Genomic DNA, 21,248 nt, shown 5'->3' on the forward strand with positions numbered 1-21,248 from the left:
ATCTCAGAGGCTGGGATTTCTCTGCGCAGAGTACCTTCTTTCCTACGGAAGGTTATGCCAGCTTTTCATGCCAGCCATTTACCCTTTTTTTTATCCTATGGGTTCGAACACGTAAGATAAGATATTACAGAGGCTAGATGTATGAAGATTGAGAAAGCTTGTGGAAATCCACTGCTTATTCCTAGGATAAGAACATAAGAAGTTGCCTGCACTGGGTCAGACCAGAGGTCCATCGCGCCCAGCGGTCCGCTTCCGCGGCGGCCCATCAGGTCTGTGACCTGCGAAGTGGTTTCTGACCACTTCTATAACCTACCTCTAGTTCTATCTGTACCCCTCAATCCCCTTATCCTCCAGGAACCTATCCAAATCTTCCTTGAATCCCTGTAGTGTGCTCTGGCCTATCACACCTTCCGGAAGCGTGTTTCATGTGTCCACCACCCTCTGGGTAAAAAAGAACTTCCTAGCATTTGTTCTAAACCTGTCTCCTTTCAATTTCTCCGAGTGACCCCTAGTACTTGTGGTTCCCCACAGTCTGAAGAATCTATCCCTGTCTACCCTCTCTATGCCCTTTAGGATTTTGAAGGTTTCTATCATGTCTCCTCTAAGGATAAGCTACATAAAAGATTTTACTACTTGGGATCTTGCTAGGTACTTGGGACCTGGGTTGGCTACTGTTGGAAACAGGATGCTGGGCTTGATGGATCTTCGGTCTGTCCCATTATGGCTGTTCTTATGTTCACTATTTGGAAAGGACAAATGAGTCTCGCCTTTCAATCCATCTTTTTTATGCTAACTAGTCAGACCAGCTTCCAAGGCTTCTTTCACCAGATGGATTTGTATGGCAGTTTCATTGGCGTACATTGGCTGTGAAAAACAGCCACCTATTTCTGTCAAAGCTCATTCAACTAGAAGTGTGGCATCTTCATGGGTGAAGTCCCAGACAGTTCCACTCAAAAAGATCTGTAGAGCAGCTACATGGCGGCTCAAGAGAACACTGCTTTTGGGTCCTCAGTCTTGCTGGCAGGCTCATCTGTCCCTCCCTAGACATCTAGCACTGCTTTGGTACTTCACCTAATGTACAGACTCTGTGTATATGTAACAGAAGGAAAGATTAGGTTCTTACCTGAATAATCTTATTTCTGTTAATATACAGAGGAGTTCTTATAGCCTACTCTGTGAAATGTGAAATTTTCCTGCCTTCTGCCTCAAACAACTCTGTAGTCCAGAACTAAAGTTCTTTCTTCTGTCATTTGGATGAACGTCTATTGAGATTGCAAATTCAGTAATACTTTTGTTGAGCTATTTGCACACACACAGGTTGGTTCATTTATACATCTATGTTGTCAGTTCATGATAACTATTGTTCTTTTGAGTTACAGAACAGAAGTGTATAGTTTCTCTGGAGAGGTTCCTGTTACATTGGAGCTTGATTGCTTTGGTACAAACTGAAGAAGGAGCTATACTCCACTGATGAAGGAGTAAGATACTCAACACCCTTCTTTAAGTGGTTCATGAGCATGGATTGATCACCTAATGTATGGACTCCTGTGTAGATTAACAGAAACAAGATTATCCAGATAAAAACCTAATCTTTCATTATAACAACCTTTTTGTATATCTTCCCAGATCTGTGATTTTGGGCTGGCTCGTATTGCTGACCCTGAGCATGACCACACAGGTTTCCTAACAGAATATGTGGCGACCCGTTGGTACCGGGCTCCTGAGATCATGCTCAACTCAAAGGTAAGAGGATGTCAGTGTTGCCAGATACTTATTTGTAATCCCATCCAATTACCTTGGAAAAAGCAGCCCAATGTACGACCGGGTGCTGAAAAGTTCTCAGCCCAATTAAGTTCAATTGGGACAGTCTCCATCAAGGGCTATACACTTAGTCCAGCGAATTCCCACTTTTTTCGTTCAATATTTTTCTGACGGAATGAAAAAAGTAAAAACTTGCTTGACTGAGTGTATAGCCCTCGATGGAGACTGCTCCAACTTTGTTGGATGGACTAAGAACTTTTGAGCACAGCCCTCATATTTCTCCATATTCCCAAGAATACATAAATAAAGCCATAACATACCTTATTCATCTGCAAAATATTTGTCAGGTATAACATCGTCATGATCATCGGTCGAATAAATGCTGGAATTGAATTTACCCAGCATCACTGTTGGGATAAATCCATTGCAACAGATCACTTTGTGCTTCATGAGTGAAAATTTCATTCAGCTCTAGATCTTCAGTGAGGTTTCAGTGTGTTGGCTGAAAATGTCATTGGTACCACTGTTAAGATGGTGCCCAGGGTAGTCCACCTCTCCCCCTTTAGTACATACTGTGTGGCCCTCAAGGACCAAAGTTGCCCACCTCTGTTCTACAGCAAGGTTTGGAATTCTGTGCTCAAAATTTTCAAATTCTGTGATGTCCTTGCTCTGTAAAAGGTGCCCATGTATTTCTGTTTGAATAAGGAAACTTCATATACAGATGAAAAATTTTTGTGGGGTGAGCTGAGAGTTTAATCCTGTTTCTTTGTCAATAGGCTTGACATCCTGTCCTCATTGGAGCCACATTGCAATCCTAATCTTCCTGTTAGTGTTCGTTCCTTTGTGGGGCCAGGCAGGAGGTGACATCAAGGAGAGCTAGCCTACTACCACAGACATAGTTGTGGCTCTAGTCTTGGGTGGGGTGGGTGGGGGGGTGTTAGCTGTTGACAGTATGCTAGAGATGGGGCTTAACCCGGGAGAAGGCTAAGCTTTGATTGTGATTGGCTGTACAGTCATTGGTGGTATACTGAACACATGTATCTGCACTAGGAGAAATTAGGTTCTTAACTGCTAATTTTCTTTCTTTTATTCCCTCCAGACTGGCACAGAAACAGGTGGGTTTATGCTCCTCTGCCAGCAGGTGGAGACTGAGACACTAACTTTTGGCTACAGTACAAGTTGGTTGTACAGTCCCTATTACAATCAGTCTTAATGAATACCAAGCAGAAAACAAGGCTGAAAAAAGCAATAACATCCCAACTCCCCACTTACAAGGAGAAGACAAAGGGAAAAAACACTGTTGAATACTGATTAGAACAAGAATCTTTCAGAAATGCCCCACAGTTCGCCAACTAAACCAGCTGAATCAAATGCCACTCCTCTTTAAACTCCCCGAATAACCAAAACAGATGAAGTTTAATGTGGAAAAATGCAAAGTGATGCACATAAGGCAGAAAGAATAAGGAACACAAGTATAGTATGTCAGGTGCAACTCTGGGAAAAACCGAACAGGAAAAGGACCTGGGTGTATTAATTGATAGGACTCTGAAGCCGTCGGCGCAATGCGCGGTGGTAGCGAAAAACGCAAATAGAATGCTAGGCATGATAAAGAAGGGAATCACGAGTAGATCGGAGAAAGTAATAATGCTGCTTTATAGAGCGATGGTCAGACCACACTCGGAATACTGCGTCCAACATTGATCTCCATACCTAAAGAAGGATATAAAAATGCTGGCGAGGGTGCAGAGACGAGCAACGAAGCTAATAAAAGGTATGGAGAACTTGGAATACGAGGAACGACTTAAGAGACTGGGATTGTTCTCCCTTGAGAAGAAGAGACTGCAAGGGGGATATGATCAAGACTTTCAAAATACTGAAAGTAATCGATAAAATAGAGCAGGAAAAATAAATTATTTACAATGTCCAATGTGACACGGACAAGAGGACATGGACTGAAGCTAAGTGGGGACAAGTTCAGGACAAATATCAGGAAGTTCTGCTTCATTCAATGAGTGGTGGACACCTGGAATGCTCTCCCAGAAGAGGTAATTGCGGAATCCACTGTTCTAGGATTTAAGGGTAAGCTAGATGCACATCTCCTTATGAGTGGCATAAAGTGGTAAGGGTAAACTAGATGCACATCTCCTTATGAGAAGCTTAGAGTGATATGGGAACTAAAACTATGCCAGGGTACACCTGGTGGGGCCTAGAGTCTGTTCCGGAGATGGCAATTCTTATGTAATTAATTCCCGCAGAAAAATCCTTACTCTTTGCAAAAACACCAAACAAAATGACAGTGTGAGGTCTGTGCCAGTCTGGAGGGACTAAAAGACAGAAAATTAGCAGGTAAGGACCTAATTTCTCCTTCTTTAGTGTCCCTCCAGACCGGCACAGAAACAGATGGGAAGTACCAAAGCAATACCCATCATGGGTGGGACCCCCCGAAGGGCTGCCACAAGAATACGCTCACCGAACACTGCGTCCCGAAGCGCCTGAACATCCACACGGTACTACTGAACAAAGGAATGAAGAAAGAACCAAACCGCAGCTTTACAGATATCCACTGGAGGTACAAGAGAAGATTCAGCCCATGGTGCTGCCTGAAGAATGAGCTCCTGCAACTCTTCCTGATGAAATATGGGCATAACAGAAGTATCCTCGCCAACTGGCGCATCTGAAAAATCTATCCAAAACCTCAGGTTCCCCTAGCAGATCTGGAAAGTCCTTTCCAAGATCCAAGTCTTCAACCTGTGAAAATGGATCAGCCAGAAAAGAATTCTCATTCCAAGACGCCCACGGCCGCTTGGACGATGGCTGAGGGGGCTGGATAGAGAGGCAGCTGTAGCAGGAGACTGAACGGGAGCGGCCGTGGAAGGGAACTCCCCCCCCCCCCAGAACCGAAGCAGGACCCCCAGCCACCTGTAAATAAGCCTTGTGCATGGCTAATACAAAATCAGGGCTAAACAACCCCGGCGGCAAGCCAGAAATCATAGCAGGAGCTGAAGACACATTTAAGACCTGTTCTTGTCATTTTAAGACAGGAGGAAGGTCACCTGAGGCCATGGGTAAAATGGATGCACTTCCTGCCAAAATCAAAGGAAGAGCCTTTGCCAAACTGTCACCTGAAATAATACGTGGCACTGAAGCCAAATTCGACCCTGCCACTAGAAATAAACTGCTAATCGCTCCAGCCACAGTGGTAAGGGAATCCCCAGCCTCCCCCGCAATCCGCAACACCGAATCTACCAGACTGCTGGCTGATGAGGAAACCCCGGCATGGGCGGCAGGTGACGCCCAGGCATCACCACCGCCTCCAGCTGACAAGTGGGGCATGCGCAAACGGTAGTCTGCCGACACCCGAAGCCGGGTCCCCATTGAGGCAGCTGGAACATCTCATGCATCTGCCAGTCACATCCTCAACTCTATCCACATACAACACACTTGTACTTCTTTTTTGAAGCACTCATAATGAATACGCCAAAAACCCACACATAACAACGCCATATAAAAACGGCGGCCTCAGGATCACTGTATGCTCCTTTTATTTCATTTGGGGCATTTTGAGGTTTTTTTTAACTTCTCACAGCTCACCAGCTGATTCAAGAGAGACCCCACAGGCACTCTAAACTGTAGTCTGTGCCAAACAAACAGGTGGCCAGGCATACAGTTGAGGCTCCTCCAAATTCAGAAAACCGTGGGAAATGGGAGGGGGGACTTGACCCTTCCAAGTGTGGCACCCCCAAGGTCGGTAGGACCCCCTCCAAGCTCTCTCCAGTCAGCAAATCAGATCCAAAAGGCCCAAACAAACCTCAGCACAGACTGCACAAGCTTACCACGCCACCTGCTGGAGACTGAGGAAAGACCGATTGTAATAGGGACTGCACAGCCCACTTGTACTGTAGCTAAAAGTTAGTGTCTCAGTCTCTACCTGTTGGCAGAGGAGCGTAAACCCATCTGTTTCTGTGCCAGTCTGGAGGGATGCTGTAGAAGTGCTGATTTGCAATTGAATGCCAAGTTGACTTGCCAATAATTTGATACATATTTAATTGCAGCATGCCATGTAGCCCAATTTAAAGTGACAAAAATCTGAAACCAGCCTAAAAAACTGCAACCCACTACCTGCTCCTCCGATCCCATTCCCACTCACCTACTCGGTGCTATCTCTTCTGCTGTCATGCTCCCTTCTGTCACATCTTCAACCTATTGCTCTCCAATTCAACAGTCCCTGATGCCTCCAAATAAGCTGTTGTCCCACTCCTCCTCAAAAAACCCTCACTAGACCCCACACGCCCCTCCAACTATCGCCCCATTTCCCTTCTCCCCTTCTTATCCAAGTTACTTGAACATACTGTTCACTTATGTTGTCTGTACTTTCTCTCATTCCAAGCTATTCTTGATCCGCTTCAGTCAGTCTTTTGCCCAATGCATTCCACAGAAACTGCCCTTGCTAAAGTTTCCAATGACATGTTTCTGGCCAGATCCAAAGGCCTCTACTCTATCCTCATCCTTCTCGATCTATCTGCCACCTTTAATACTGTTGATCACCACTTACTCCTTGATACACTGTCCTCGCTGGGATTCCAGGGTTCTGCTCTTGCCTGGTTTTCTTCCTATCTCTTCCATCGCACTTTCAGTGTATGCAATGCTGGTTCTTATTCCATTGCTATTCTGCTGTCAATTGGTGTACCTCAAGACTCTGTCCTGGGATCACTCCTTTTCTTAATCTGCACCTACTTACTTGGAGTGCTGTTGATCTCCTCCCAAGGTTTCTAGTATTACCTCTATGCTGATGACTCTCAGATCTACATCTCTGCATCAGACATCTCTACTGAAATCTAGACCAGTCTCAGCCTGCCTGTCTGACATTGCCACCTGGATGTCTCACCGCCATCTAAAACTGAATTTAGCTAAATCGGAGCTGCCCATCTTCCCCCCTAAACCCACCTCCCCACTTCTCATGTTCTCTGACAGTGGACAACACTCTCATCCCCTCTGTCTTGTCTGCTTGCAATCTTGGGGTTATCACCTCTCTCTCCTTCTCCACTCTGATACAACATATTGCTAAAACCTGCAGCTTTTTCCTCTATAATACTATCAAAATCTGACCTTTTCTCTCCGAGCATACTACCAAAACCCTTATCCATGCCCTCATCACCTCGCACTTAGATTATTGCAACTAGTTACTCTCAGGTTTTCCACTTGGTCATCTTTCTCTCCTTCAATCCATCCAGAATTTGCACAGTTCATACTCTGTGAGAGCCGCTATACTCATATTACCATTTTCCTAAAGCTACTTCATTGGCTTCCCATCTATTTCTGAAAGCAATCTAAACTCCTCTTACTGACCTACAAATAGAGAATGACACGGGGAAAAAATTTATCACCGTCCCCGCGAGTTCAGTTCCCAACCCTGCCCCATCCCTGCAAGCTCAGTCCCCTCTCCACCTTGCAAACTGTCAGATCCCATCCGCACAAGCCTCGAATAGTTCTGATTTTATACTGAACTTATTTTATTAAAGTATAAAAAGCGACAATATTCTGTATAATTGTCATTTTATAAACACAAATAATACAGAGGAAGGATCAACCAAACCTCGGTCTCCCCTCCCTTTCAAAAATACCCCTTCCACTATTGTGAAAACTGAACAAAACAAATTACTACAGAATACTACATAGAAAAATCAAGCTAACAAAATATTTTAGTCACACATGGCAAGAATAGTGTTAGGGAAGTGCAACTAGGGAAACTGCCCCCTGGTCACAGAGAGAGGCCTTAGCCAGCTAGAAGCTAAAGAAGCACAGCCTGGGCTTTGCGGTCACCAGTTATGTCTAATACCAGCTCTAGCAAGATACATATTTCAAATCTGAAATATTCTAATTGCAAAATATAAAATAAATTTATTTTTTTCTACCTTTTTGTTACCTGGTAATTTTATTATTCAAATCACATTGGTCTTAGGCTTTGGTTTTGGGTTCCTTCTGTCTTCATCGTGGCATGGCTGGCTCCTGAAGGTAAAATAGGCGCAAGAGGAGTTGGGGAGGAGATGGCGAGTCTGGCTTGGGCATAATTTTTTTTACCACAGGAGCAAGACTTTTTACTGTTCCCGCGGGCCGGTAAAAGGTCTTGTCTCCTTTCCCGCAGGGCGGTGAAAGGTCTTGTCCCTGTTCGTTGGTAAACCAGTTGCAAATGTCTCCATTCCGTGTGTCTGCCCCCCTCCCCCTCGTGAACTTTCTCAGCTGGTGAGTCCCTCCTATATGTGCCGTTCTCCTCCTCTGCCAACTCCAAACTCCATCTCGTCTTTCACTGCGTTGTATGCCTGGAATAAACTGCCATAATCCCTATGGTGGGCTCCAACTCTGGCACTGTTCAAGTCAAAGTTGAAAGCCCTCCTATTCGAGACTGCTTTCAACTCCTAATTCTTCTCATCATGGGTTCTGCTTCCCCCAACCCTGTATGTCATGTTTGTCCAAGTTAGATTGTAAGCTCTTCTGAGCAGGGACCGCCTGTCTAATGTCAAAATGTACAGCGCTGTGTATGCCCTTCAGCACTATAGAAGTGATAAATAGTAGTAGTAACCCATAGCTGCTCCAAATTTCCCACAACCAGCTTTCTAAAGCAGCCCAATTGGGTGAAAAAACTGCAGATCTGGCAACTATGGGAAGTCAGGTGCCCCATGAAGGGGAGGAGCAGTACATCAGAAGTAGCTATGCAACCTTCAGTTCTTCTGAGATGCTCTGTGGGGGGTTGCCTGAAAAGACTAAGAACATAAGAATTGCCGCTGCTGGGTCAGACCAGTGGTCCATCGTGCCCAGCAGTCTGCTCATGCGGCGGGCCCCAAGGTCAAAGACCAGTGCTCTAAATGAGTCCAGCCTCACCTGCATCCGTTCCAGTTTAGCAGGAACTTGTCCAACTTTGTCTTGAATCCCTGGAGGGTGTTTTCCCCTATAACAGACTCCAGAATTTATCCCTTTTCAACTTTAGAGAATACCCTCTCGTTCTCCCTACCTTGGAGAGGGTGAACAATCTGTCTTTATCTGCTAAGTCTATTCCCTTCAGTATTTGAATGTTTCAATCATGTCCCCTCTCAGTCTCCTCTTTTCAAGGGAGAAGAGGCCCAGTTTCTCCAATCTCTCACTCTACGGCAACTCCTCCAGCCCCTTAATCATTTTAGTCGCTCTTCTCTGTAACCTTTTAGTAGTACCATGTCCTTCTTCATATATGGTGACCAGTGCTGGACGCAGTACTCCAGGTGAGGGCGCACCATAGCCCGGTACAGCGGCATGTTAACCTTCTCCAATCTGTTCGTGATTCCCTTCTTAATCATTCCTAGCATTCTGATCACCCTTTTCACCGCCGCCACGTATTACATGGACAGCTTCATTGACTTGTCGATCAGAATTCCCAAGTCTCTTTCCTGGGAGGTCCGTGCATGAGATTTTTGTTACCGACATGCATCACTTTACACTTATCCACGTTGAACCTCATTTGCCATGTCGTTGCCCATTTCTCAAGCTTGATTGTCACTTTTCAGATCTTCGCAATCCCCGTGTCTTCACTACTCTGAATAACTTTGTATCATCCGCAAATTTAATCACCTCACTCGTCGTACCAATGTCCAGATCGTTTATAAAGATGTTGAAGAGCACGGGTCCAAGCACCGAGCCCTGCGGCACCCCACTGGTGACGCTCTTCCAGTCCGAATATTGTCCATTTACCCCCACTCTCTGTTTCCTATGCTCCAGCCAGTTTTTAATCCACGTGAATATTTCACCCTCGATTCCGTGGCTCACAATTTTCCGAAGTAGTCGTTCATGTGGAACCTTGTCGAACGCCTTCTGAAAATCCAGATATACAATGTCGACCGGGTCACCCTTGTCTATCTGCCTGTTTACTCCCTCAAAGAAGTGCAGCAAGTTTGTCAAACAAGATCTGCCTTTGCTGAAACCGTGCTGGCTGGTCCTCATCAGACCGTATCCGTCAAGGTGATCAATGATGCGGTCCTTTATCAGCTCCTCTACCATCTTTCCCGGTACCGAGGTCAGATTCACCGGTCTGTAGTTTCCCGGATCTCCCCTCGAATCTTTTTGAAGATCGGCGTAACATTCGCCACCTTCCAGTCTTCCGGAATCTTTCCCGATTTGATCAACAGATTGGCTATTAGTTGAAGCAGTTCAAATATAGTCCCTTTCAGTTCCTTTATGACCCTCGGATGGATGCCATCTGGTCCCGGGGATTTATCGCTTCTAAGCCTATCGATCTGCCTGCATACCTCTTCTAGACTGACCGTCAACCCTGTCAACTTCCCGTCTTCATTTCCAGCATTTAGCTGTGTATATCCTCTTCGGTAAATACAGATGCAAAAAATGTGTTCAGTTTGCTGGCGATTGCTTTGTCCTCCTTTAGCACTCCCTTTATTCCATGGTTATCCAGCGGTCCCACCGCTTCCTTCGCGGGTCGTTTCCCCTTAATATATCAAAAGAATGGCTTGAAGTTTTTTGCCTCCTTGGCTATTTTTTCCTCGTAGTCTCTTTTGGCCCCTTTTACTGCTTATTCCAGTTTTTATCCGTTCTTGACCTTTTCCTTAAACAAAGTTTTCTTGTCTCTGATTGCTTCCTTCACCTCTACAGTGAGTCACGCCAGTTCCTTGTTCTTTTTCCTCTTAGATCCCTTGTTGATATGCGGTATATATAGATTTTGCACCTCGATGACTGTGTCCTTAAAAAGGGACCAAGCTTGCTCTAGTGTTTTTACAGTGCTTATCCTCTTCTTAATCTTCTTCCCCACCACGAGTCTCATTCCTTTGTAATTCCCTTTTTGGAAGTTCAGTGCCGTGGCCGTCGTTCAGGACCGATGTTTCACCCCTGCATCCAGGTCGAAGCGGATCATGTTGTGATCGCTGCTTCCCACCGTCCCTTCTACTTCTGCACTGTGTGCCGGTCCTCGCAGTCCATTTAGAATTAAGTCCAGAATTGCATTTCCTCTTGTATTTTCCTTGACAAGTTGTTCCAGGAAGCAATCGCCTACAGCATCCAGGAACTTGGTCTCCCTAGCGCAGCTAGAGGTGCCCAGGTTCCAGTCTATCCATGATAACAGTGTTGCCGCCCTTGCAGTTGTGTTTAATCTCATCCGTCATTTCTCCATCAATTTCTTCGGACTGCCCTGGGGGGTCGGTAGTAGAGCAGAGTTTCTTGTACAACCCCACTCTATTCCTGAACACTTGGATAGTTAATCCCATCTCACAAGATCTCTTGTAGAAATTAGGAAGCTTCATTTGCATAGTTTTACTCCTCTTACATCTAGACTGTCCTCCAACTTCCTCTTGTCTTCCTACAAGCAAGACAGTAGGAGCTAGTCTTTTCTGCTCCTGTATATTTTGCCTTTTTCTATAGTATTTTTTCTGCTACTTCGTGTGATTTTTGTGCTGTAGAGGATCCCCTTGTGGGACAGCTCTGGCTGTGGGGGATCACAGACTTTAAGAGGCAAAGACTGATTCCAGGGAGTTGTCTACTTTGCAGTACACCCACCTGGACAGCCTGCATTCAAAATTCAGGTTCTCAGGGACCAGTTCCTTGGGAGCGTAGCTCACCCTAGTTTCGTCCACTATTGGATTTGAGTGCAGACTGCATGTGGCGGTGTATCTAGGATCAGGCCAACGGTGTTCCTCCACCCATTAGCATGAACCTCCAACTGGTGTTTTGGGTCCAAGAGGTAGTCAGAAGACACAGGCAATCCAATTTCCAGGTTTTTATGAGGCAGAGGATCTCCCTGTAAGTTTTTGCATTTTGCTGCTCCCAGTACACCGCAAGGCACAGTAACAGGCTGACAGCCTGGCAGATCGATTTGAGGGGGGGAGTGCATCCTCAATAATCACATTTTGGAAGGTTAGGTGGTTAATCCTGGGTCCCTCCACCTGAAAAATTCTAAAATTGCCACTTTTGGGGGATTGGAATGCCGCTCCTAGGCCATTTTTGCTGGTAAAATTGCAGCTGTGATAGCTGTCTTGGATTTCCTGATTTGAATTAAAATCTTATCTGCCTAAAATCACATTGTTTTTGCTCAAAAATGGTTGGGATGGACCCCTCAGGACAGGATACTGTGGATTCATGCCCTGTTTGTGGTGGATGGCTATTAGAGAAGCATCCTTGTTCCATGTGGCGCGGCGCATGATGGGGGAGGTAGCATCTGCTTTAGCCTCCCATGCCCCTTCAGGGGGTTCTGGTGCCCAGTCCATCTGAGGACCATTGAAAAGTCCAAAGTTGTTCTGGGGAGCAACGTAAGTGTGTCCCTGGCGAAATGCAGCCATGATTTGGTGCCAAAATCCCACAACGTCTCAAAGAGCTCCAAGCAGGGTCCAGAGGGGTCCTCTACCCGTCAATGGCAAAGATTCCCCCCCCCCCAAGAAAAAAAAAAATTATTAATATGATGATTCAGGCTTATTTGATTAATAAAGAGTTTGATGACTCCACCTAATCTTGCGGCCATGGGAATCTTTTTCCCGCAAGCGTGCAGGTCTCCAGCAGCAGTCAGGGGACAGTCCACCTGCAAATGGCTCAGATGATCCGGATGCTGGTTTTATGCCTTTACTATCTCTGACAGGTACTTCACAGTGGGGGAGGGATGATGTTGCAGTCACAGATCTGCAGTATCTGGACCTTGGGGAAGAACCCCACTGAGCGGAGACTGTTCCAAACCTTCAGCGCTGATAGGGATGATTTCAGAATCCCTTCATGAAACTGGAGACTCCTCAGACCTTGGCAACACAGTGCTTCCTTATGAGTAGCATGAAGCCGCAGTCTTCCTGTTTTCTTGACTATCCGGACATCACAAAGATGCTCACGGATCACTACAAGTGGTGAAGGCTATGACTTAACTCTGTCCGATGGTGGATACTTTTAATCAGCTTTTTGTTTCCCCAAAGGTGGATTCTCTGGTGGCGCAGGTTACTAAGCACACTTCTCTTCACAGTGAAGGTGGTGTGGTGGTGAAGGACCCCCAAGACCGCAGAATAAATTTTGTGCTCAAGCAGCTTTTCGATTCTGTGGCCTCTGGTTTGAGAGCAGCCGTGGTGGCATCCTTTGTTCCTTTGTTTGTCATTCCAAGCTGCGTCACAATCCTGATGCGATTGTTGACGGGGATCTTTCGTTTCTGATCACTGAAGTGGACTACCTGACTGATGTCCTCCTATATGACCATTGGCCTCAGCTTTCCTAGCAGAGTGGGCGGAAATCACCACAGATCGCTGTTTGCTGGACATTCTACGAGATGGATACATCGGGTGGGGGCGGGGGAACAATGCTGGTGGTGGAGAGAAATGGTTATAACTCTCCTTGGAGGTAGATGCTTTGCTGGTTCTTGAGTTTGTGTAACTATCAGGAATTGTTTTGCTTTGACTTGAGCTGCTTCCCTGGGCAGCCGCTGAGTACGCCTAATGGTTAAAACCATCTGTTCTGGTTTCTCTGTCTCAAAAAGTTTATAGTGAAACTAGAAAATGTTCACAGAAGAATGACAGTGGCAAAGGTGATGGAATACTGCGTTCAATACTGGTCACCGTACCTTAAGAAGGATATGGCAACACTCGAGAGAGTCCAAAGAAGAGCAACAAAAATGATAAGGGGAATGGAAAACCTTCCATATGCTGAGAGGCTGGAGAAACTGGGGCTCTTTTCCCTGGAAAAACGGAGACTTAGAGGGGACATGATAGAAACTTACAAGATCATAAAGGGTATAGAGAAGGTAGAGAGGGACAGACTCTTCAGACTGGTGGGGGAAACAAGAACAAGAGGGCACTGAAGAAAATTGAAGGGAGACAGATTCAGAACGAATGCTAGGAAGTTCTTCTTCACGCAGAGGGTGGTGGATACTTGGAATGCACTTCCAGAGGAGGTGGTAGAGCAGAGTACGATTTTGGGTTTCAAAAAAGGGTTGGACAAGTTCCTGAAGGAAAAGGGGATTGAAGGGTATAGTTAGAGGGGTACTACACAGGACAAAATGTCTTAAATAAAGGATCACTTACAGGTCACTGACCTGGGGGGGCCGCTGCGGGAGCGGACTGCTGGGCGCAATAGACCTGTGGTCTGACTCAGCAGAGGCGATTCTTATGTTCTTAAGAAGAAAGGCTAAACAGGTTAGGGCTCTTGGCTTAGAAAAGAGATGACTGAGAGAGAATAAAATAAATCATGAGTGGGGTAGAGGAGTAAATAGAGGGTGGTTGTTTGGAAAGTTAAACATTAAAATAAGAGGACACTTCTTGAAATCAGCAACCATTAGATTGAAAACATTCATAGAACATATTATTTTTCCATGTAGAGCATAATTAAGCTATGGAACTGTTGCTAAGAGCATGGTTAAGGTAGCTAATATAGCTGGGTTCAGAGTTGGACAAGTTCCTTAAAGAAAAGTCTTATAAAATTATTTTTTCTAGTAGACTTAGGGACAGCTAAGTACAAGTGTCATAAGAAGTTGTTTTAAGAAAAATTCAGGCTGGAGAAGCTGAGACAGGTGCTGAACTCCATGGACTTTGGTCTGATTCATTGTAGCTTATCTTTATGCTCTTGTGTAAAAGTTTTGACAGTCACTCCAAAATTTCTGGTGGGGGTGAGGGCTCAGTTGCAAAGGTAGAATTCCTAAGAAGAAATAAGTAGAACAATAAGTCAAAGAAGACCTCTGTTTTGTGTAAATTTAAAACCAAACAGTTCACTGTCATCCTGATCGTCATCATAATTTTCAGTAATGCAAGTAGAATTAGCCTTACAATTAAAAGGTAGGAAAAAAATGGATATAGTATTATATTCATAGAACTTCACGGCAGAGCAGATTGGTTGTGAATATTAAAATGTGCAGATCATCGGGCAGGCCTTTGAAAGGGATTGGGACTTGGGACTTGTATACTGCCTTTTTGTAGTTTTACAACTACACTCAAAGCGATTTTACATACAGGTACTTCAAGGATATCAGGAGTGTGTGGTTTCCAGCTTGAATACTACTTGCCCATTTTCACTTGCTGAATACATCCTTGAAGATCTCAAACCACTTTTATAGTAGTGGTTGCCTACAAGTGTCAATGCAAAACTGTGTGATTATAATTAGTGTCAGACACAGGGGAAGCATCTAAAATCACTGTCAGCACTGTATCTCTGACTTGTACGCGGCAAATAGAATTAAAAACAAGTACCAATAAGATCCACTACAGCAGGGCTACTTAATTCCAGTCTTCAAGGCCCAAGGCAGGCTATGTTTTTATGATATCCAAAATGAATATGCCTAGAAGATATTTGCATTCCAAGGAGGCAGTGCATCCAAATCTCTCTCACGCATATTCATTGTAGATATTCTGAAAACCTGGCCTGCTTGTGAACCTCAAGGACCGGAATTGAGTAGTCCTGTACTTACAGAATTCTGTAAAATCCTAAAATCTGATGTTATCTACTTTGCATTGATTTGGGCTGCTATTTATAGTCTTCCCCCCCCCCCCCCCAGTTTATCCATCTGCATTTATGAATTTATTTTTTAAGGTGGCAAGCTTGCACTCTCCTTCTTTCCCACCTTTAGAGACTCATGGTTTATCTCCCCTTCCATGAACACACACAATAAGAGGTGCTTTCAAACACTGTGTACACACTCCAGTTTCATCTTGGGGAATGAAGCAATAAGAGGTGCAAGGTTGAATTTTTATTACTAAACCTAAATAGTTTCTAATATTTCTGTTTTCTAAGCTTTGCTTAAGTGAATGAGCATGCAGCTGACTCTTCTCTTTTGACAGGGCTATACAAAATCAATTGATATCTGGTCTGTGGGCTGTATCTTGGCAGAAATGCTCTCCAACCGTCCTATCTTCCCTGGGAAGCATTACCTGGACCAGCTCAACCACATCCTAGGTGAGGTGCAGAGGCGCCACACATGGTCATGCATGCAGGGATATGTTGATCACTTGCAGCCACAACACCCACACTTTTTCTTGCCCATAGAACATCATTCTGTTAACTTTAAAAACAAGGTTTTTCTGATCACAACATCTAAAAAATGCTTGCCCTAGTTTTTCTACTTAGCACAGAGGGGTGAAATGTTTTTATACTCCCGGAATTAGTGCTGCTAGCTAGGAGCAGAGATAAACATCAACATTTTTGAGAAGTAGGGTATCTCTTGCTGTGATATGAGATAGTTATCATAGCTCCTGGCAACTCAGTAAAAGCCATCATGATGATTCTTCATGTTAGGGCTAGGCTAATATCTGATCAGCCTTTAAGCAGCTTGTTCCCACTGTAGTCCCCTTCCCTATAACTTTCTAGGGACAGTGTCTAAAAAGGAAGATGTCGATTTGATGTGAGTATATGTGTAGGCAAAGGATATATCTCTGAGACAATATTCTGGCACCAAAAGTTTGCATGTAAATATTGTTCCAGAATAATTTAGCATCCAGATTGAAAGCTTATGTTAATGTTGCCATGTGGAACCTTTCCATGCAAAAATTGAGGAGAAGAAGAGCTGAAATATTTAATGAGGGAGTGGGGAATGATACTGTAGAATTGAGTAAAGAGTATGGATGCCTTGAGAATACCATCTTGAGAATTGAGAATTGCCTCTTTTTTTACATGCTTCCTTCATTTCATCAACTTCTTTCCTGGCAGGAATTCTGGGTTCCCCTTCACAAGATGACCTCAACTGTATCATCAACATGAAGGCACGGAACTACCTGCAGTCATTGCCCCAGAAGCCCAAGGTGCCCTGGAATCGACTCTTTCCCAAGGCGGATGCCAAAGGTGAGATGACTCTTTTTTTTATTTTTTTTATTTATAACTGTTTATCGGTTTTGTAAAAACAGTTTATCCCAGGACAAGCAGGCATGATATTCTCACATGTGGGGTGACGTCATCTACGGAGCCTTAGCGCGGACAGCTTTTCAAGCAAACTTGATTGAAGTTTCAAGTTTGCTACACTGCACCACGCATGTGCATGCCTTCTTGCCCACTAGAGGGCGCATCCCCACCTCGTGGACCTCAGTTCAGTTTTTTCCGCGGAGCCAGAAGCCCTGTGGAAATTGTGCTCTTCGAATTTAGCCTTCTGACACCGCGGCTGTGCGTTATTTCACGATCGCTGTGCTTGATTTGCTTTTCTTTCTTTCTTTTCTTTTAGTTTTCGTCGAAAAAAAAAAAAAAGTATTTTGGTTCGGCTCAGGGGGCTCCCGGTAGCCGCGGCCGCGGGACCTCGTTCGTTCCCGGCCGGGTTTTGTGTCCATGTCCCGTCCCTTGACGGGCTTTAAAAAGTGCACCCGGTGCGATAGGTTGCTCTCAATTACCGATCCTCACCGGTGGTGCTTGGTGTGTTTGGGTCCTGAGCATCCTACTGACTCCTGTGATAGGTGCTCAACTTTTCAGTCTAGAGCTCTCCGCCGACGCCGTGCCCGGATGGCGGAGCTCTTCTCTGCGGACCCCGCGGCGGGGAAGGCCTTGACGTCGGCCTCGGCTTCGGCCCTGACCTCGGCCTCCGGTCCCCCGACCTCGCCTCGACCCTCGACTTCCTCCAAGCCTGCTGCCTCGACCAAGCCTGCTTCGGGTAAGTCCTCTCTTCTTTCCTCGACTCCAGGGTCAGCGAAGAAGCCATCCTCGGGCTCCTCGACTGCGGGTGGGTCGTCCTCTGCCCCGCCCCGAGTTGCAAAGCCCAGTGCCCCGAGGGAATACTCGAGACTGAGGTCGCCCTCCAGGAAGCACTCCTCGGCCCCGGACCTGCCTGCCATGATGGGGGTTCCGGTCTTCCAGGACTTGCTCCGAGCGCTGATTGCCTCGGAGCTGTCCGGGGCCCTCGCGCACCTGCAGCAGGCTTCGGCCTCGACTGCCCCGGCGTCCTCAGTCTCGGTGCCTTCGGCTTCGGCCCCCGGGGGTCGGCCGTCCTCGACCCCGACCTTGCCCTCGACCTCAACCTCGGTTGACCAGCCTGAGAGGAGTGTCAGGCCTCGGGACAAGGTGCGTCGGGTTCGGAGGATCTCTTCCACGTCCTCTTCCTCGAGGTCCTCCCAAGTCCCTCGGGTCCCTTGGGACGAGGCGTCGGCCGAGGAAACCTAAGCGTTCTCGCGCTTCCCCTCGGAGACGCGGTCGCTCCTCGCCGACCAGGGGTGAGACATTGCGTGTCTCGGAGCTCCGCCTCGACAATCCGAGGCTATTCCGCACCCCTGGGGGAAGGGGTTCGAGAGACTCCTCGCCCCAAGGGCTCCTCGGGGCATAGGCGGTCCCCGACCCCTTCGAGGTCCCTCGGCACGGCCTCCTGGGGATCAGGGTCTGGTAGGGAGCCTCGGTATTCCCGCGAGGCCTCCCCCTCTTTCTTGGCAGCTACTCCTTCCCCGCCAGCGAGGCCCTCTTCCTTTTCAAAATTTGTGCAGGATATGGCGCGGGCCTTGGACCTGGACTTGCTTGCTGGGTCTCAGTATACGAAGGAGTTTTTGGAGGAACAAGACCTGCCCACTCCCCCGAGAGAAACTCCTCGTCTGCCTCTCAATAAGGTCCTCCACCAGACCTTCCTGAGAAATTTAGACTCCCCTCTTACAGCCACAGCGGTGCCTTCTAAGATGGAGTCCAAATACCAGACCATACCATGGAAGGGCTTCGATAAGGCACAACTGTCTCACCAGTCGTTGCTGGTGGAGTCGGCGCTGAAAAAGTCGCAGCCCGCTAAGGTTTCGGCGGCGGTCCCGCCCGGACGGGAGGGGCGGACCCTGGACAAGTTTGGTCGTCGCCTCTATTCCAACTCATTGATGGCTACCAGGGTCCTTAATTATGCCTTTACATTCTCCTCTTATCTTCGAGGCATGGTCAAAGACTTGCCCCGTTATCAAGGGGTTATGCCGGATTTCCACAAGGAGGGTTTTGCCACGTTCATGTCCAACTTATCTCAGCTGCGTCTATACCTGTTTCATGCTGTCTACGACGCATTTGAACTGGCCTCCAGGGAATCCGCCTTTGCCGTGGCGATGCGCCGGCTGGCTTGGCTACGTACCCTGGACATGGACCCGAACTTGCAGGAACGTCTGGCCAATCTACCCTGTGTTGGCTCTGAATTATTTGATGAGTCCCTGGAGGCGGCGACCAAACGTCTGTCGGAACAGGAGCGCTCTCTTGCCTCCTTGGTCCGTCCTAAACCTCGGGCCCCGCCGCAGAAGCCCTTTCGGCCTCCCCCGCGGCGATACCCCCAGAAGTCAATGCCGGCCTTCTCTAGGCCTCCGCCCCGCCGCCCACCGCAGCAGGGTAGGGGAGGCCAACAAAAACCTCAGGCGCAGGGGATGCCCAAGCCGGCGCCGTCCTTTTGACGGGATGTGCGGATGGGGGCGGGCCCCCTCCGCGCTCTCGCCGAACCCCCTTCCTATAGGGGGTCGACTCCGAGCCTTTTCTGCGGCCTGGACCGGGATCACATCAGATGCTTGGGTGCTCCGGATTATCTCCGAGGGCTACTCGCTCAATTTCTTGATCACGCCGCCGGAACATCCGCCGGCTGCTTACCCATTCAGCCAAACCCAACTTCCCCTTCTTCTCGCGGAAGCGAGGGCCTTGTTGAGCCTTCGGGCGGTGGAACCTGTACCCCCCGACCAGCGGGGGCGGGGGTTTTACTCCCGTTACTTTTTGGTCCCAAAGAAGACAGGGGACTTACGCCCCATTTTGGACCTCCGGAAGCTCAACAAGTTCTTAGTCCGGGAGAAGTTCCGTATGTTGTCGCTTCCGGTGTTGTATCCTCTTTTGGAGGAAGGGGATTGGATGTGCTCCCTAGACTTAAAGGAAGCATATACTCATGTTCCGGTGCATCCCGCCTTCCGCAAATTCTTACGGTTTCAAGTGGGGGAGTTGCACCTTCAATACCGGGTCCTCCCTTTCGGACTGGCTTCGTCCCCTCGAGTCTTCACGAAGTGTATGGTGGTGGTCGCTGCAGCCCTGAGATCTCGGGGGCTACAGGTCTTTCCCTACCTGGACGATTGGCTGATCAAAGCATCGACCAGGGAGGGGGTTATCTCAGCGACCCAACAGACTATCATCTTCCTTCAATATCTGGGGTTCGAAGTGAACTTTCCCAAGTCTCATTTGTGCCCGACTCAATCCCTTCAGTTTATTGGAGCCGTGCTGGACACGGTTTGCCTTCGTTCGTTCCTCCCCCCTCCTTGGTTGGAGGCCCTACTTCGATTGAGTCGTCAGGTCTCGGCTCAGCGCATGATGGTTCTTCTGGGCCACATGGCATCGACGGTCCACGTTACTCCGTTCGCCCGCTTGCATCTGAGGCTTCCTCAGTGGACCTTGGCCTCGCAATGGCGTCAGGATCGCGACCCAGTATCTCGTCCAATAACGGTGACTCCTTCTTTGAGACGCTCACTCCGTTGGTGGACCAACTCTTCCAATCTTTCTGGGGGTTTGCTCTTTCTCGTTCCTCCGCATCGCAAGGTCCTGACCACGGACTCCTCGGAGTACGCGTGGGGGGCTCATCTCGACGGTCTGCGGACTCAGGGTCTATGGTCGGCAGAGGACCGTCTTTGTCACATCAATGTGTTGGAGCTTCGGGCCATTTTTCTGGCGGCTTGAGCATTCTGCCACTTGCTACACGATCAGATAGTCCTCGTGCGGACGGACAACCAGGTGGCAATGTATTATGTAAACAAACAGGGCGGAACGGGCTCTTGGTCTCTGTGCCGGGAAGCCCTGCGCCTTTGGGAATGGGCGGTCTCCCAGAACATATTCCTGCGTGCGGTTTACATTCAGGGAGAGAGGAACTGTCTGGCAGACAAACTCAGTCGTCTTCTCCAGCCGCACGAGTGGTCGCTGAACTCCTGGGTTCTACACGAGGTCTTCGACCGCTGGGGGACTCCTCAGATGGATCTGTTTGCCTCCCCGGAGACTCACAAACTGCCCCTCTATTGTTCTCGGATGTACTCCCGGGACCGTCTCGAGGCCGATGCCTTCCTTCTCGACTGGGAGGGGAGGTTCCTTTATGCGTTCCCTCCTTTTCCTCTGATCTTGAGAACGTTGGTACATCTCAAATCGACCAGGGCCACTATGATTCTCATTGCGCCTCGTTGGCCCAGACAGCACTGGTTCTCCCTGCTCCTTCAACTCAGTGTAAGGGAACCTCTGCTTCTGCCTGTTTTTCCCTCTCTGCTGTCTCAGAGTCGGGGTTCGCTGTTACATCCCAATCTTCAGTCTTTACATCTGACCGCTTGGTTCCTTTCCCCTTGACTTCGGTTCCTGTTTCTCAGTCGGTGAGGAAGATTTTGGAAGCCTCGCGCAAGGTCTCGACTAGGCTTTGTTATTCCCAGAAGTGGACCAGATTTTCATCCTGGTGCTCCTCGAACCATCTGGACCCGAGTTCGGTTCCAGTGTCTTCGGTGCTGGAATATTTGTTGCATCTGTCTAAGTCTGGGCTGAAGACTACTTCCATTCGGGTGCATCTCTGTGCCATTGCGGCGTTCCATCAGCATATCGAGGGTCGGTCTCTTTCTCTTCATCCTCTGGTAACTCGTTTC

General features: G+C 47.6%; 1 protein-coding gene across 1 annotated transcript in view; it reads left to right on the forward strand.

Annotated features, from left to right (window-relative positions):
* MAPK3 (mitogen-activated protein kinase 3) overlaps positions 1-21,248 on the forward strand; it is a 105,876-nt gene that overhangs the window by 61,699 nt on the left and 22,929 nt on the right. The window contains exons 4-6 of the mRNA XM_033944443.1: positions 1,627-1,743; positions 15,522-15,636; positions 16,387-16,518. Of these exons, the coding sequence (XP_033800334.1) occupies positions 1,627-1,743; positions 15,522-15,636; positions 16,387-16,518 (364 nt within the window). The remainder of the gene's footprint in view (positions 1-1,626; positions 1,744-15,521; positions 15,637-16,386; positions 16,519-21,248) is intronic.

This window comes from Geotrypetes seraphini, chromosome 5 (genome assembly GCF_902459505.1).
Source record: "Geotrypetes seraphini chromosome 5, aGeoSer1.1, whole genome shotgun sequence".
In the NCBI taxonomy this organism is placed as follows: Eukaryota; Metazoa; Chordata; class Amphibia; order Gymnophiona; family Dermophiidae; genus Geotrypetes; species Geotrypetes seraphini.